Raw genomic sequence first — 15281 nt, forward strand, 5'->3', positions numbered from 1 at the left:
CTTGTTTGATGAAAAAATCTCGAGGCACACCACCATTACAGCCCCGTGATGTCAGCACGCAGCGTCACGCCGGGAGGGACGCACGAAAGTGTAAGTTTCAATTTTTTTCCCTCCCCCTTGCCGGGGAACCTCCAAGCTTTGGGGGTGGGGGGGGAGGAGGCAGCAAAGCGAGGCAGGAAGGAGAGCGCGGCTTGGCTGGGTGAGCTTTGGCAGGGGCAGGGAATGAGAGCCGCGAGGCGGGCGCTGCGGGCGGAGGCGCTGCCCGCCGAGCTCGCAGGCAGCGAGGCAGGCAGACGGCGAGAGCCCCGCGCTGGGCGGCCTCTCCTCGCCGCCGCCGCCCCGCCTCTCGCCGCCCGACTCGCCCGCCTCCCTCCAGGCAACATCTCGCGGCACACCAGGCAACATCTCGCGGCACACTAGTGTGCCGTGGAACACTGGTTGAAAAACACTGCTCTAGGTCACAACACAAACGTTAAAGGGGGAAAGGCTACTTTGGGGCAAGGCAGAGGCTCTGATGGGCACATGCATCTGCAAGGCCTAGAAAAGGGTTTTCATTTTGAAAGAAAGATGGAAAAGTTTCTGGTCTCCGTGGTAGTGAAGGCAACTGGTTTCTGCAGGAGGCTCAGTAACTGAACGTACACAAGCAGGCCTTCTCTTGTCTTCCCTATGCTCCCTCTTCTGACTCGATGGTCCTATATCTGAGCAGGGACTTCTCCTGCAAGTTCACAATCTACTTAGTAGATTCTACGCTGCAACTCTTGGTCCAGCTGCAACATCAGTTAAGTTTCTTAGTTGTGACGTTTGGATTTGAAGCAAAGCACGGAACGCTTGCGTAACTGTTTTACCCAAAAAGAAATCTGGAAGGAAACTTCAGAATGCAGTGGGAGGAGAAGGAAGCAGAGCTCTAATTTCTGACTCATTACTCAGTTGTTCAGGAGAATTTGGTTCCTACAGAATCACACAATGCGTCCAGGACCCCCTAAAGTAAAGAACTGTTACAGTCCAGCGGCGGAGCGCGTTCTGAAACATTGATTAGAGTCTATGAACGCCCTGCTGCGTCCCGACCCACTTCAGCAAGTGACACCCCCCCCAAAAAAAATGGGGAAGCTCAGTCTATGAGCTCTTCACAGCGGAAAACAGATACAGTGTGTGAGTAACAGGAGGGCGTTGGAATAGACAGGGGAAGGGAAAACCGCTACCCTCCTAGGAACAGCAGCCTCCCCCAGTAATTGGGGTGGCTGGGCCAGAAATTTCTTGGAATGACCCCACCGAGCTGCCTGCAGAGTCCTAACCCACTTTCAGCAGCTGGCATGGGATTGGCTGGCTTGACAAGATCCCAGGGACAGCAAGTCAGGAGGGAGAGGAGTCTTCAAGCCCCCACAGATGTTTACCAGGCAGTGTCTGTCCCCCCCACCCCCAAGATCCTGTCATTTATTATTCAGAGGTGACTCAAGAGAGCTAGAAGACAAACACAACAGGGATCCAATCAAACTTTGGGAATGAAGAATGGCTGCTCTGGTCAAAGACTAGAAAGGGCATCCCCTCTCACCCAAGTTGCATCACACATTGTCCGTGGAGAGTGACAGACAGACAGACACACACAGACAGACAGACAGACAGACACACACACACACAGATTCTAGTGGTGATGGGCTGGGCAGGTAAAGAATGGCAGAACTCGGCATCTACCATACCAGTTTATATCCTGAAGGTTAGCGCTTTTGGGAATCTTTCCACTGCAAGTTTCTAGTGGTTGGGTTACAGCAATGCACTATATGTGGGGCTGGGCACGGACACGGAAGCTGGAGCTGACGCAAAATGCAGTGGCTCATCGGGTCACTGGGAACAGCGTTCCCACATTACCCCTCTGCTGGAACAATTCCACAGGCTGCCAATCAGCTACCAGGTTAAGTTCAAGGTGCTAGTTTTGGTGCATAAAGCCTTATGCGGCTTGGGACCAGGTTAGCCTTTCCCCCCCACCTGGAGCCCTGGACTGACTCCAGCTACAAAAGCTGAGCCCACTGAAAAGATTTCTTGGGCCAGGGTATTGTTTAGGAGTTTCCATTGGGTTTTTGTTGTTGCTGCTGCTGCTGCTATTGGTGTTAATTCGTTTTACCTTTATTCCTAGATCTTATTATGACTTATGTGGAAACTGTTCAGTTTGGTGGTATAGCTTTTGATGTGTTTTCCTTATTGCCTAGGACTACTTTTGTTGTACTGGGACGCGGGTGGCGCTGTGGGTTAAACCACAGAGCCTAGGACTTGCCGATCGGAAGGTCGGCAGTTCGAATCCCCGCTGCAGGGTGAGCTCCCGTTGCTTGGTCCCTGCTCCTGCCCACCTAGCAGTTCTAAAACACGTTAAAGTGCAAGTAGATAAATAGGTAGCGCTCGGGCAGGAAGGTAAACAGCGTTTCCGTGCGCTACTCTGGTATCACCAGAAGCGGCTTAGTCATGCTGGCCACATGACCCGGAAGCTGTCTGCAGACAAATGCCGGCTCCCTCGGCCAGTAAAGCGAGATGAGTGCCGCAACCCCAGAGTCGTCCACGACTGGACTTAGCGGTTACCTTACTTTTGTTGTTGGCAATGATGCAATCATGTTGGAAGCTGCCTGGAGCATGGTCTTACGTACGATAATGAGACTCAAAAGGTATTTTCAGCTTTTATATACCCAACCAATCATGGTGGCAGATACCCTTTGAAACTCCCCCACTCCCAACAAATAGTAACGGGCACCTTCTATGCTGCCTTTTCAGCGCCTGCTAAAGACATTCCTCCTTTTTCAAATACAGCCGCACCTTGGTTGTCAAATGGAATCCAATCCAGAAGTCCGTTAGACTTCCGAAAACTTTCGGCAACCAAGGCGTGGCTTCCGATTGGCTGCAGGAGCTTACTGCACTCAATCAGAAGCCGCAGAAGCAGCGTCAGACGTTTGGCTTCTGGAAAACGTTCAAAAACCGGAACACTCACTTCCAGGTTTGCGGCGTTTGGGAGCCGGAACGTTTGTCTCGCAAGGCATTCAGCAAACAAGGTATGACTGTAGTCTTCTAAATGGAGATCTTTATCTCACTTGGTCTCTTGAAGACACTCGCCCGAAGCAGGGGGAGCCCTCCGGAGGGCTTCCCGTGCTTCGGGCGACAGGCTGCCGCCCCAAGCCTCGCGCACCCGGTGGGACCTCCTGCCGGGCGCGCGAGGCTTGCAGACACTTGTCCGAAGCAGGGGGAGCCCTCCGGAGGGCTCCCCGTGCTTCGGGCGACAGGCTGCCGCCCCAAGCCTCGTGCACCCGGTGGGACCTCCTGCTGGGCGCGCAAGGCTTGCGGACACTCACGGGGGCTGTGGGCTGCTGCCCGCAAGACTTGTGAGCCCGCGGGTACTCCCACCGGGCTTGCAAGGCTTGCGGATAGCTTCCTGAAGCCTGGAGAGCGAGAGGGGTCGGTGCGCACCAATGCCTCTCGCTCTCCAGGCTTCAGCGAAAGCCTGCATTCGCCCCATAGGACGCACACACATTTCCCCTTCATTTTTGGAGGGGGAAAAGTGCGTCCTATGGGGCGAAAAATACGGTATGTGCTGTTGCTATAAACAGTTTTTCTATAAGAAACTTACTTATACAGGTTTTTGTTCTATTGCAAATCACTTTGGGATTCCTCATGGGAAGCAGTTTATAAATTAAATGAATGATAACAACAGCACTCATGGCTACGGCAAAAAAGGGGGGGGATGGGGGCAGCACATTTGCTCCAACCAGGTACCTAAGGCAGAAATCTGTTTACAGCCTGCTTCCTCGCCCCACTAATAGAGGCCCCCGTTGTGCTACTGCTTCAGGTTTGACCAAGCCTTTAAGCAAAAGTACCTCTTACACTAATAGGTTTCCCCGGGCTTAATTGTGAACTGCCCTGAGCTCTTGTGATGAAAGGCGGTATTATAAATCTTAATAAATAGTAACAGTAATAATACAGGCACTGGCAATTGGCATCTGTAGCACTCTGATCAGACTCGGGCAACTTCTGCCATTTAAGTTTCCCACAATTCCAGCCTTTAATGATAAATTAACATGTGCCATTAAGGTAAGACGGGGAATACGCAGGAGAAATGATTTTGAGGAAATATGGAAGGCGTTTGCAGAATTTGTACTGTTAAAACGGAAAGGGGTCAAACCATCGCAAGTGGTGTTGAAATTTTGGGAGGTTGGATAGTTACAATGGAATGGTCTCGGTGGTGGGGTGCACATTTTTATCCTTATTTATTTATGATTATTACTTTGTCAAAATAAAAAATAAAAATAAAAAATAGGAAAAAAGGTTTCCCACAATTCCCACAGAGCAATACTATTTTAGGGCCACTGTGGGGAATTTGAATGGTAGAAGCTGCAAAGCACTGATCAATGCTCTAGAAAAATGGGGCCCATGACAAGTGATTCCCCAGAAGTCACCCTAGAGCGCTACATAAGACATATTAAGGTAAAGGTAAAGGGACCCCTGACCATTAGGTCCAGTCGTGGCCGACTCTGGGGTTGCGGCGCTCATCTCGCTTTATTGGCTGAGGAAGCCGGCGTACATCTTCCGGGTCATATGGCCAGCATGACTAAGCTGCTTCTGGCGAACCAGAGCAGCGCACGGAAACACCGTTTACCTTCTTGCTGGAGTGGTACCTATTTATCTACTTGCACTTGGGCGTGCTTTTGAACTGCTAGGTTGGCAGGAGCAGGGACCGAGCAACAGGAGCTCACCCCATCGCAGGGATTTGAACCACCGACCTTCTGATCAGCAAGTCCTAGGCTCTGTGGTTTAACCTCATAAGACATATGACTGGCCATCTATATACTTGGCCATTCATTTCCCACAAATTCTCTCTCGTCTTCTCCACAATTCAGCTCTAAACAAATTCACGTTCTGCATAACAGGGTTTCATTTTGTTTTTAACAACCTGCAGCTGCCAGTCAAGAGTATCTTAGGCTGGTGGGTGGGGACTGAAGGCCAAACCTGCCACAGGAACAGGTGGGTTATCTCCTCTCACGCACCAAGTTGCGAGCGCCAACTGGCTGCCGAGGAATCAAAAGAAAATGACTGACATTCCGCCGCGAAGCTCTCTCCGGCAAGGATGTGCTCAAAAATGCAATTAACGGCAAGCCACGCTTGGCAGAATTGAGGTGAAATTGCAGGGCACCAGCAGAACGCTACAGGCCATTGCTTTGTTGTCAGATTTTCAGCACAGTGCAGAGACACTACCCCGCATGTGTTGAATGTTACAGCGAATGTTATTTTTAAGGAAGTCACCTACAAGAGGTGAGGGACACAGTCCACCTAGTCTTGCAGCGGCCTAGTCAGTTCCAGGCCCTCCCTTGTTTCCCTTCATAGAAGACGCATGCTGTTCCTGTTCTGGGAAATGGCGGTTAGCACGTGTCTTTGGGTGGAAGAACTTATCTGACATCTTTCCGCAGGGCCTGCAAGACAGAGTTGTTCCGCCAGGCCTTTGGTCAGGGTGCAGCCTGACTCCCTCCTCTGGCAACCTGCACAGAATTTTGCTTAATTGGTTGCCATCAATTTGATTTAATTAATTTTTATAATGAAATATTTTTAGATTGTGTAAATATTTTACTGTTTGATTATTTGATTGTTGTTAGCCGCCCTGAGCCCGGCTTCGGCTGGGGAGGGCGGGATATAAATAAAATTTATTATTATTATTATTATTATTATTATTATCATCATCATCATCTTGAAAACTCTAAGGCTAAGCAGGGAAGTCCTGCTTTGGAAGAAAGGACTAGGACAGAAATAAAGGGAACCTTGATTCCAACCTTAAATGCTGTGTGTGTCAAAGGGAAGTTGGGGGGAAAGGGCTGGTGAGAAATACTTGGTTTAGGCATGGGAGGGAATGTGGAATGAGATCTTCGAAGACAGGCAAAAGGGTGCAAGTGAGCAGCAAAAATGCTCTGGTGCTTCAAGCCTGTTTCAGAACAACACATGCGGAAATTGTGTTTGTGAGAGACAAACAGACAGGATCCTCCAAAATGTTTTCTCAAGCCTGTTTCCCAGAAGGCAGTGCAGGATGGAATCACAACTATTTTCAGGCACATTTATTGCTCGATAACAGAGCGGTCCAACCTTTCATACCAAGCGGGCTGCAAGAGTACTATACAGTGGTACCTCGGGTTAAGTACTTAATTCGTTCCGGAGGTCCGTTCTTAACCTGAAACTGTTCTTAACCTGAAGCACCACTTTAGCTAATGGGGCCTCCTGCTGCTGCCGCGCCGCCAGAGCATGATTTCTGGTCTCATCCTGAAGCAAAGTTCTTAACCTGAGGTAATATTTCTGGGTTAGCGGAGTCTGTAACCTGAAGCATATGTAACCTGAAGCGTATGTAACCCGAGGTACCACTGTACTTCGACACAAAAGCCGCCACACACTTAACTCAATTACCATATCGTAAATTAAAGTGTTCACAATGTGTTTAATGTTATTTAATAAGCACAATTAAGTTATTTAAATATAATTAATATTAAATACACAAATAATACATATAATTATAAAGCAAAGCTAATACATGGGCGTACGCACTTTCGTTAACCACACCTGACACAAAAAAAATATCTTTTTAAGGCTTTAAGATTTATTTTTTCTTGAATGTTGCCCTGCTCTATCGTCTAACAAACTACTCACAAGCACAGGAGTGCTCAGGAAGGCATTCTCCCAATGCTGTCCAGATGATAGCAAGCAAAACGTGGGGTCGTGCCAGATCTCCATCTCTTTAGGTAGAGTAGAACCGTTTTCTTTCCACACACACCCAAGTTTCAGGCCACATCTGAGAAAGCTTCTCAAGTGCGCCTCCCCCTCTGACCTACACACCCGTTATATACATACACGAAATGGCTTCAGCTTAATCCACACAAGGGAATTTAAAAAACCACTTATTTATGCAGGCGTTTAATGGATTGCTGCTCTCTGATAACATGCCCTCCCATTGTGAGCATGCTTTCGCCGTGTTTTGCAATTAAAGAGGCGCCGCTTTGTGTTTCCAGGCACTTCAAACTTTTTAACGGCGTTATTTATACATTCCTGATTTAGAGTCCCGTTTTGTACCCGTTTTTCTGCTGTCGGCTTTTGTTTGTTTGAGAAGTGCCTTGGTCTTTCTTCTCAAAATTAAAGGTAACACATAAATTGTTTTAACACTATTATTATTATTATTATTAGCTGTCAACTGTTCCCTTTTTTTAAGGGAAATTCCCTTATTCCGAATAATAATAATAATAATTTTTATTTATACCCCGCCCTCCCCAGCCAAGGCCGGGCTCAGGGTGGCTAACAAGCAATAATAAAAACAAGTTGAATGAATATAACTTAAAAACAAGATTAAAATACAATAATTAAAATATTGAAACATTAAAATATTAAAATGCAGCCTCATCACAGGAGGAGAAAGGAAAAAGAAAAAAGAATAGGATTCCTCGCAAGAAAAGGGAAAAGTTGACAGCTGTGTTATTATTATTACATGCCATTCATACATTTTTAAGACGTACTGTAAGCATTTTGGATATAAACTGCTTGTCAGAAAAGTAGGCTGCAAATTTACCCCGGAAATGTGCGCCCCGGCTTAAAAAGAGTACACCTGCGTACCCCTGAATAACATGGGCTTGGGACATGCCAAGAGAAGAGCTATTCCCTTTGTGCCTTGTAGTTTACTGGCGGTTCACTATTGCAAACAGAGTGCCACACTGGAAGTAGCCTCTCTCTGGTCCAGCAGGGCTCCTTCTTAAGTGGACTCACTGCTGTTCCGACCCCAATCGGCTCAGAAAATGGCTAGAAAGGACACAATGAAATTTTGCAACTGAAGGAAGCGAAGAAGGGCTAGCTACCTGGGTGGCAGGCTGCCCGAGAACCAAGAATTAAACTGCTCTCAGCTCCAGAGAGAGAAAGCAGGTAAGGTGAAGTTATTCTGATGGCAGGCTCATAAGGTTATTGGGGCGGGGGCCCTCAACTCAGATACAGACCATAAAAGCACTTTTCAAATGTGCATACTGTTTACCACCGTCACCAACTTTTCCCTCCAGGAGTCCACAGATCGCCTCTGGAAACTCTTATGTGGAACAATTACTAGACTAGAGTATCATTTCTTTGTTGATTTCTGTAGAACTTTCCCGCAAAATTGTGCCCAAAATGGTTCTCAACGTATCAGGGGAACAATGATTGTAATTCAGAGTTCATCGTTAACACCAGTAGCAAAAAAGAATCTGTACAACTATGTATAAAATACTAGAAATAAACTAAGCAAATTAAGTAGCTGTCAGGAGAGAGAATCACATCAACACAAATATAGAACATTAGCCATACCAAACATCCTCATGAGTTTATGGTAGTATTCCTCAAACTTGGGTCCCCAGCTGTTGCTAGACTACAAATCCCATCATCCCTAGCTAGCAGGACTAGTGGTCAGGGATGATGGGAGTTGTAGTCCAACACAGCTGGGGACCCAAGTTTGAGAAACACTGGTTATGGTTCCAGTAGTAGATAGGTAGCCGTGTTGGTCTGCCATAGTCAAAATAAAAAATTTTTCTTCCAGTAGCACCTTAAAGACCAACTAAGTTAGTTCTTGGTATGAGCTTTCGTGTGCATGCACACTTCTTCAGATACACAGTAGATAGGTAGCCGTGTTGGTCTGCCATAGTCAAAATAAAAAAAATTTCTTCCAGTAGCACCTTAAAGACCAACTAAGTTAGTTCTTGGTATGAGCTTTCGTGTGCATGCACACTTCTTCAGATATCTGAAGTATCTGATTTGGTATCTGAAGAAGTGTGCATGCACACGAAAGCTCATACCAAGAATTAACTTAGTTGGTCTTTAAGGTGCTACTGGAAGGAACTTTTTTATTTTGACTATGGCAGACCAACACGGCTACCTATCTGTAACTCTCTTTCCATGGTTCATTTTACATATAATACATCCCCGCATCTTTTACAAAACTAAACCATTCAGTATGCACACAAAAGCTCATACCAAGAACTAACTTAGTTGGTCTTTAAGGTGCTACTGGAAGAAATTTTTTTTATTTTGACTGGTTATGGTGTAAGACATTATGCCCTGTCTACCATCCAGGGGTCAGGGGGAAACTTGGTCCTTGCGACCTGCCATCTTACCTGATACTCGCTCCAGTCAATGTTCAACCGCTCGGTGAGAGAGACTGGGATGCTGAGAGGAGCATCAACATAATCCTGCAAAGAAAGAGGCACAAGGTCCATCAGGGGTAGGATGATGTAATGAAGGATGTACTAGAAATCCTGTACTACAAACAGGTCTGTGTATTTGACTCCTCTATTCCTCTCAACTAAAGCTTAGCTTTGGGTCCAAGACTTTCAGCCAGAGCCCATGCAGATTTGCTCGTGATTAAGTCCCTATGAGTTCAGGGGGAGTTTGCTCCCAAGGCCACTTGCAGCCTTAGTTGTATCCTGGTGTATCATTTGCTTATTTCATTTATATCTCTCGCCTGATACAAACGGGACTTCCCATTTTATCTTCAGAAAAACCCTGTTAAGATAAGGTGAGGTTGAGAGACAGTGGGTGGCTCCAGGTACCTCCTGAAGATTCATGCCTGGGTAGGAGTTGAACTCAGGTCTTCCCAGTCCTAGTATGACGTTACAGCCAATACACTATGCTGGCTGTCTCACGCCAGTTGTCATTGTAAGCCATTTCCCCCAATGACATCTCTATGCATCTCAACAACTCTTCCAGGCACTGAATTTTCTCATCACCTAAATTGGGAACGGCCAGTTGCCCCCCCCCCACTCCCGTTTTGACAGTCCTACGTAATTTAAAATGAGGTAGGGTCAAAAGTTCAACTCGGTTCCACATATACGAAGGCAGTGTTTTCAGATTTTAAAAAAATATTCCACACGTTAACATAGCCTTCCTGTCCCTCGTTTGTTTACACGTGGCAAACATTTTTAAGTGTACAGCGCCAAGCCTAACATGTATTTCATTCATTAGAAGCCCCTATGACTAGATGGCACAGGCTTTATTATGGTGCCTGCACTACTCGTGCATTAATAGACATATAGTGCTCTGATCATGAGAAGCAGGAGTTCTGCTCTGTACTGCACTATTCTGGCTAATCATCGGCAGTAATCTATCCTGTTCTGGGCATATTTTAAGGAAGACACTGACAAACTGAAGCACGCCCGGAGAAGGGAGACCAGGATGTCTAGAAACAAGGTCTTATAAGAAACATTTGAAATATCTGGGTATGTTAAGATTAAGGGGAGACATGTTCGTATTCAAATATCTGAAGGGCTGTCTTCAGGCTTCCATCTTTTCTATTTCATTCTGTCTTTTTCTGGGTCTCTGCCCCAGTCAGCATTCTGTGTCCACTGAGCATGCTCCGTCCCCAGAAAACGGTGCCAATTTGTTTTCCCGTTGCTCCAGAGAGCAGGGCTAGAACAAATGGGTGGAGTCTGCAGGGAAGGAGATTTCGGCTAAGCGCTAGAAGCTTCCTCCTGGTAAAAGCTGTTTGACAGTGAGACAGGGGCTGGCTTAGGAAGTGTCTAGCTTTTCCTTCAATAGACTATCTATCTATCTATCTATCTATCTACACCGTATTTTTTGCTCTATAAGACTCATTTTTTCCCTCCTAAAAAGTAAAGGGAAATGTATGTGCGTCTTATGGAGCGAATGAAGGCTGCGCAGCTATCCCAGAAGCCAGAACAGCAAGAGGGATTGCTGCTTTGACTGCGCAGTGATCCCTCTTGCTGTTCTGGCTTCTGAGATTAAGAATATTTTTTTTCTTGTTTTCCTCCTCCAAAAACTAGGTGCGTCTTGTGGTCTGGTGTGTCTTATAGAGCGAAAAATATGGTGTGTGTGTGTGTGTGTGTGTGTGTGTGTGTGTGTATATACACACACACACACACACACACACACACACATACATATATATACAGTGGTGCCCCGCAAGACGAATGCCTCGCAAGACGGAAAACCCGCTAGACGAAAGGGTTTTCCGTTTTTGAGCTGCTTCGCAAGATGAATTTCCCTATGGGGTTGCTTCGCAAGACGAAAACGTCTTGTGAGTGTTCCGATTTTTCCCCGCTCCCCCCCTTTTTCTAAGCCACTAAGCCTCTAATAGCCTTTTAGCTGCTAAGCCTTTAATAGCCGCTAATCTGCTAAACCGCTAATAGCGCTAAGCCACTAATAGGGCTGCTTCGCAAGACGAAAAAACTGCTAGACGAAGAGACTCGCGGAACAGATTATTTTCGTCTTGCGAGGCACCACTGTGTATATATACACACACACACACATATATATATGAATGAGACAACCCCCAAGGTCGCTCTCAGCTCCACACATCTCTGAAAAAGCCAGTTTGTGGAGCAAAATAAGCCTTTCTGCCCCTCCCAAGACCAGCCTGGGAGCGAAACATCACTGGCTGCCTGGAATACAGAAGCTGGCAATCCCTACCTAAATGAATGGCCCCGTTTCTCTACAATTAAGTGGCTTTCAAAGCCTTCCTCCTGAGCTCCGAATCCTGATTTACGGCAGTTCGTAAGTGCTGAAGAAGACACCGTGGAGTGTGGCATTGCACGCCTGCTAGATTTCACAGCAACCGTATTCCACCTGAGTTACGTCTCCCCGTTGTGAAGCGCGTTACTGTGGCGTCCTTTTCTATGGGAGGAACAAGCCTCTCGGCTGAATGCTTTCAAAAGGATTTCTCAGAGAGGACCGCCTGAGCAGCAGTGGGGAAGGGGAAGGACAGAAGCAGCAACTCCCAAAACTGCTGCAGATTCTAGGCCCTCTTGTGGCTGCAAGTGCGAAGGTGGGGCTGTCTGTGACGGTGCTGCCAAGACCGGCTATCACCTAAGCAGACACTCTCTGACTTTCAGGAAAATAGCACCAAGGTTCATTTGCCCTGAAACACCGCCCTCTGACCCAACACCTCCTCCCGCCCATTCCCTGGTGAACGAAATGAATCCCTTTAACTGCTCAGGGGCAACCTGTACACCAATCTGAGCCTTCTCAGGTTTGTGTAGCCAAAACGGATGCACAAAATCAGCAAGGAAAATCCTAAAAACCCCAATAATCCCTTAATAGCTCAAGTAGCGTCGAATGCTGAGGTGGGAGGTGATAACTAGAAGGGGGAGAACAAAGACATATGCAAAGGGTCACATGAACCATCTTGCTGTCTGGATAGCTTCACAGTGGACTACCCCTCACCATTTTATTTTTAAGAAGAAGGGGCACAAAACAGCCCACTGAGCATGTTCAACAGGCACAGCATGCCGATTACCGTATTTTTCGCTCTATAAGACACACTTTTCCCCCTCCAAAAATTAAGGGGAAATGTGTGTGCATCTTATGAAGTGAATGCGGGCTCCATAGCTTCAGCGAAAGCAATGCGAAGCCTCCGAAACGCAGCAGGAGCGCTCCCGCCATGATCTGGAGGCTTTGCGTTGCTTTCCCTGAAGCCTGAAGCCTCCAGGTTTCAGGGATAGCCGCCTGAAGACTCTCCTTGCTTCAGTGATAGCCGCTGAAGCCTAGAGAGCAAGAGGGATCGGTGCGCACCGATCCCTCTTGCTCTCCCGGCTTCACTTCGCTGGAGAGGTGCTGCTCAGCTTTCCCTCTCTGCGCAGCACCCCTTCAGCAAAGCGGGAGGAGAAATGGAAGGGGCCCCGTTTCTCCTGCCGCTTCACTGAAGGGGCGCTGCGCAGAGGGGGAGAGAATATTTTTTCCTTGTTCTCCCCCTCTAAAACTAGGTGCATCCTATGGTCGGGTGCGTCCTACAGAGCGAAAAATACGGTAATCTGTTGAATTATCTGCTTGTTGAGCAGAGGAACCTGGGAAAGAAGGGATGGAATAGGGACGATGGAAACCTGAAGAGAAACAAGTCAATGTTGCAGTGACCCCTACTTGTACATACTAATGGGAAACTCCTTCGCCAAGTTACAATCCTTAATAATTGTAATAGTTGTGTGTTGATAGTTATGCCAAAGCATATCTATCAACACACAAGAGGGCTTGGGGGGGGGGAAACCCTGGGCGTTGCATATGTGTGCAAAAAACTGAGCCCCACTCCCAAAAAGGAGACCCCAAAAGAACCCAGTGCTCAGTGGCCAGAGAAATCAAGTGTTTGGGGCGCTCAGAAGTGGAAAAGCGCAGGCAGAAAAAGGAAACAGAGGAGTCTGGGAAAGGACACAGCCGGCTGGCTGTAAACCCCACTTGTTTCACATTCCAGGATTGAGTCCTAGCACTGGGAACATGGACTCTGGCGCAAAATTAAGCCTGCGAAGACATTCCAGTGACTACAGAGAAACAAACGCCAGGTCTCTGCTCCCAGAGTTGGTTCGCAAACAGCTTGGGCCATCGGCAAAAACGAAAAAGTTTATCTTGGAACAGTTTCGCGGCAACTCTGCTTCACGGCCTGCCCCCGTACCTGCTTCCAGTTAAAAACAAGCCCTTCCGCCCGGTAGCCCCGCTCTTTGTACTCCTTGAAAAATTCACAGCCTGCGTGAAGAGAAAAAGGAGAGGGTGAGAGGGAATCCGTGAATGAACGTGCACAGGGTAGTATCCAGACTTGACTTCCCACTCAGTAGGGTGGATTTAAATCAAATCGATTTAAATCCCGACTTAAATCACTAGTCAGTAAGACTTGATTTAAATCATTTTTTTTAACAGAAAGACTAATTCTTGCTGGTATAATCTTAATATTTACAACCAGATGAAGGTTTCATTTTTGGAATAATAAATTTTCAGAGTAGCTTTTACAGTTACATCAAAAATTACTGATTTGGTTGTGCTATTAGAAACACACAGACAGATAATGATGAAATGATTGTGAGGTTAACTGTTTATATTTGGACAACTTTTCTGCTGTACTTTATTGGGAGGAGAAAAACAATCATGTTCTTAATAACAATTTAAACAATTTATTTAACTAAAGCAATAACATTATAGCATATGCATCCATGTTTGTTAAGTGGTGTGGTTAAACTTTTTTTTTATTTTTTAAATAGACTCAGTTTTAGCACACATGAAAAACTTAAAACAAATCCTTATTTTCTGATAAATAGCCTTTGGACTATAATGTAACCTAAATAGAAAACTATCTTTAAGAAGATTTTTCCTCCAGAAGCATTTTATTTTAAAAACCCAATTTAAATAATAAAAATCTGATTTACATTTTAAATACCCGTTTTTTATTTTTAAAAACCATTGATTTCTATCCACCCTGCCACTCAGCCGCTTCTGAGATAGAGGGAGGATACAGTCTGCAGTGGCGTAGCATGGGGGGTGCAGGAGGGGCCGGCTGCACCGGGCGCAACATCTGGGGGTTAGGGGGCGCAAATCCACGGTTTAGGGGGCGCAAATCCACGGGTTAGGGGACGCAAATTACTTGCCTTGCCCCGGGTGCTGACAACCCACGCTACGCCACTGACAGTCTGTGTCTCTCCTCCAGAATCAAGAGTCCAGGACAAACAGTGTGTTAAGGGCTAGAGCCGGTTGCTGGGTCACAAGACGTCAGACAAGCAGTCAGCCTGGTCTGCAGCAACCAGGCTAAAACCACTGTCATCACCACCACCAGCCCGGCACCAAGGGGTCACAGGAGGCTCGCTGGCAAGCAAGGAAGCAGGGACTGGCAGTCCTCACCAGGCAGCAGGCAAGGCTTGTTGCCAGAAGCTGAAACCAGCCAAGGGACCGCGCTCTCAAACTCTGCCCCAGCGAGTGCACTTCATGCATTGGCACATGGCACTCAGCTACCCGCTTCCCCACCCCCCAAAGCTGGTTTGGAAAAGGAAGAGACTCTTGAAATGGTGTTTGCTGGCAGGGGAGAAGCCTGAAATCCCCTCGCTTGGAATAGCTGGCAGTGAAGAAGAGGCCACAGGGCGGGGAACACAGTTCGCGACACATTGGTTCTTCAAACCATGTTTTAAAGCGTTTGCTCCTGAACAGTTTTATTCCACAACATGCCTGCAAAGCGATATGCATGCTCAGGGGTTATTTGCACGGAGCCATATGAAAATGTCCCCAGGTTCCTTTGGGAAGAAGGACCGGGTGTCTTTTTTTAATTATCATCATCGTAATAAATTTATAAATTCCTTCCAGTAGCACTTTAAAGGTAAAGGGACCCCTGACCATTAGGTCCAGTCGTGGCCGACTCTGGGGTTGCGGCGCTCATCTCGCTTTACTGGCCGAGGGAGCCGGCGTACAGCTTCTGGGTCATGTGGCCAGCATGACTAAGCCGCTTCTGGCGAACCAGAGCAGCACACAGAAACACCATTTACCTTCCCGCCAGAGCGGTACCCATTTAT

At 47.0% G+C, this 15281-nt stretch overlaps 1 protein-coding gene across 3 annotated transcripts in view; it reads right to left on the reverse strand.

Moving 5' to 3' along the window:
• MTMR14 (myotubularin related protein 14) overlaps positions 1 to 15281 on the reverse strand; it is an 87452-nt gene that overhangs the window by 49783 nt on the left and 22388 nt on the right. For all 3 annotated transcript variants that reach the window (XM_083491938.1, XM_083491937.1, XM_083491939.1), the window contains exons 8-9: positions 13406 to 13476; positions 9126 to 9200 (exon numbers count right to left, since the gene is read on the reverse strand). In XM_083491938.1, the coding sequence (XP_083348064.1) occupies positions 9126 to 9200; positions 13406 to 13476 (146 nt within the window). The remainder of the gene's footprint in view (positions 1 to 9125; positions 9201 to 13405; positions 13477 to 15281) is intronic.

This window comes from Podarcis liolepis (genome assembly GCF_965112155.1).
Source record: "Podarcis liolepis genome assembly, chromosome: 2".
NCBI classification, from domain to species: Eukaryota; Metazoa; Chordata; class Lepidosauria; order Squamata; family Lacertidae; genus Podarcis; species Podarcis liolepis.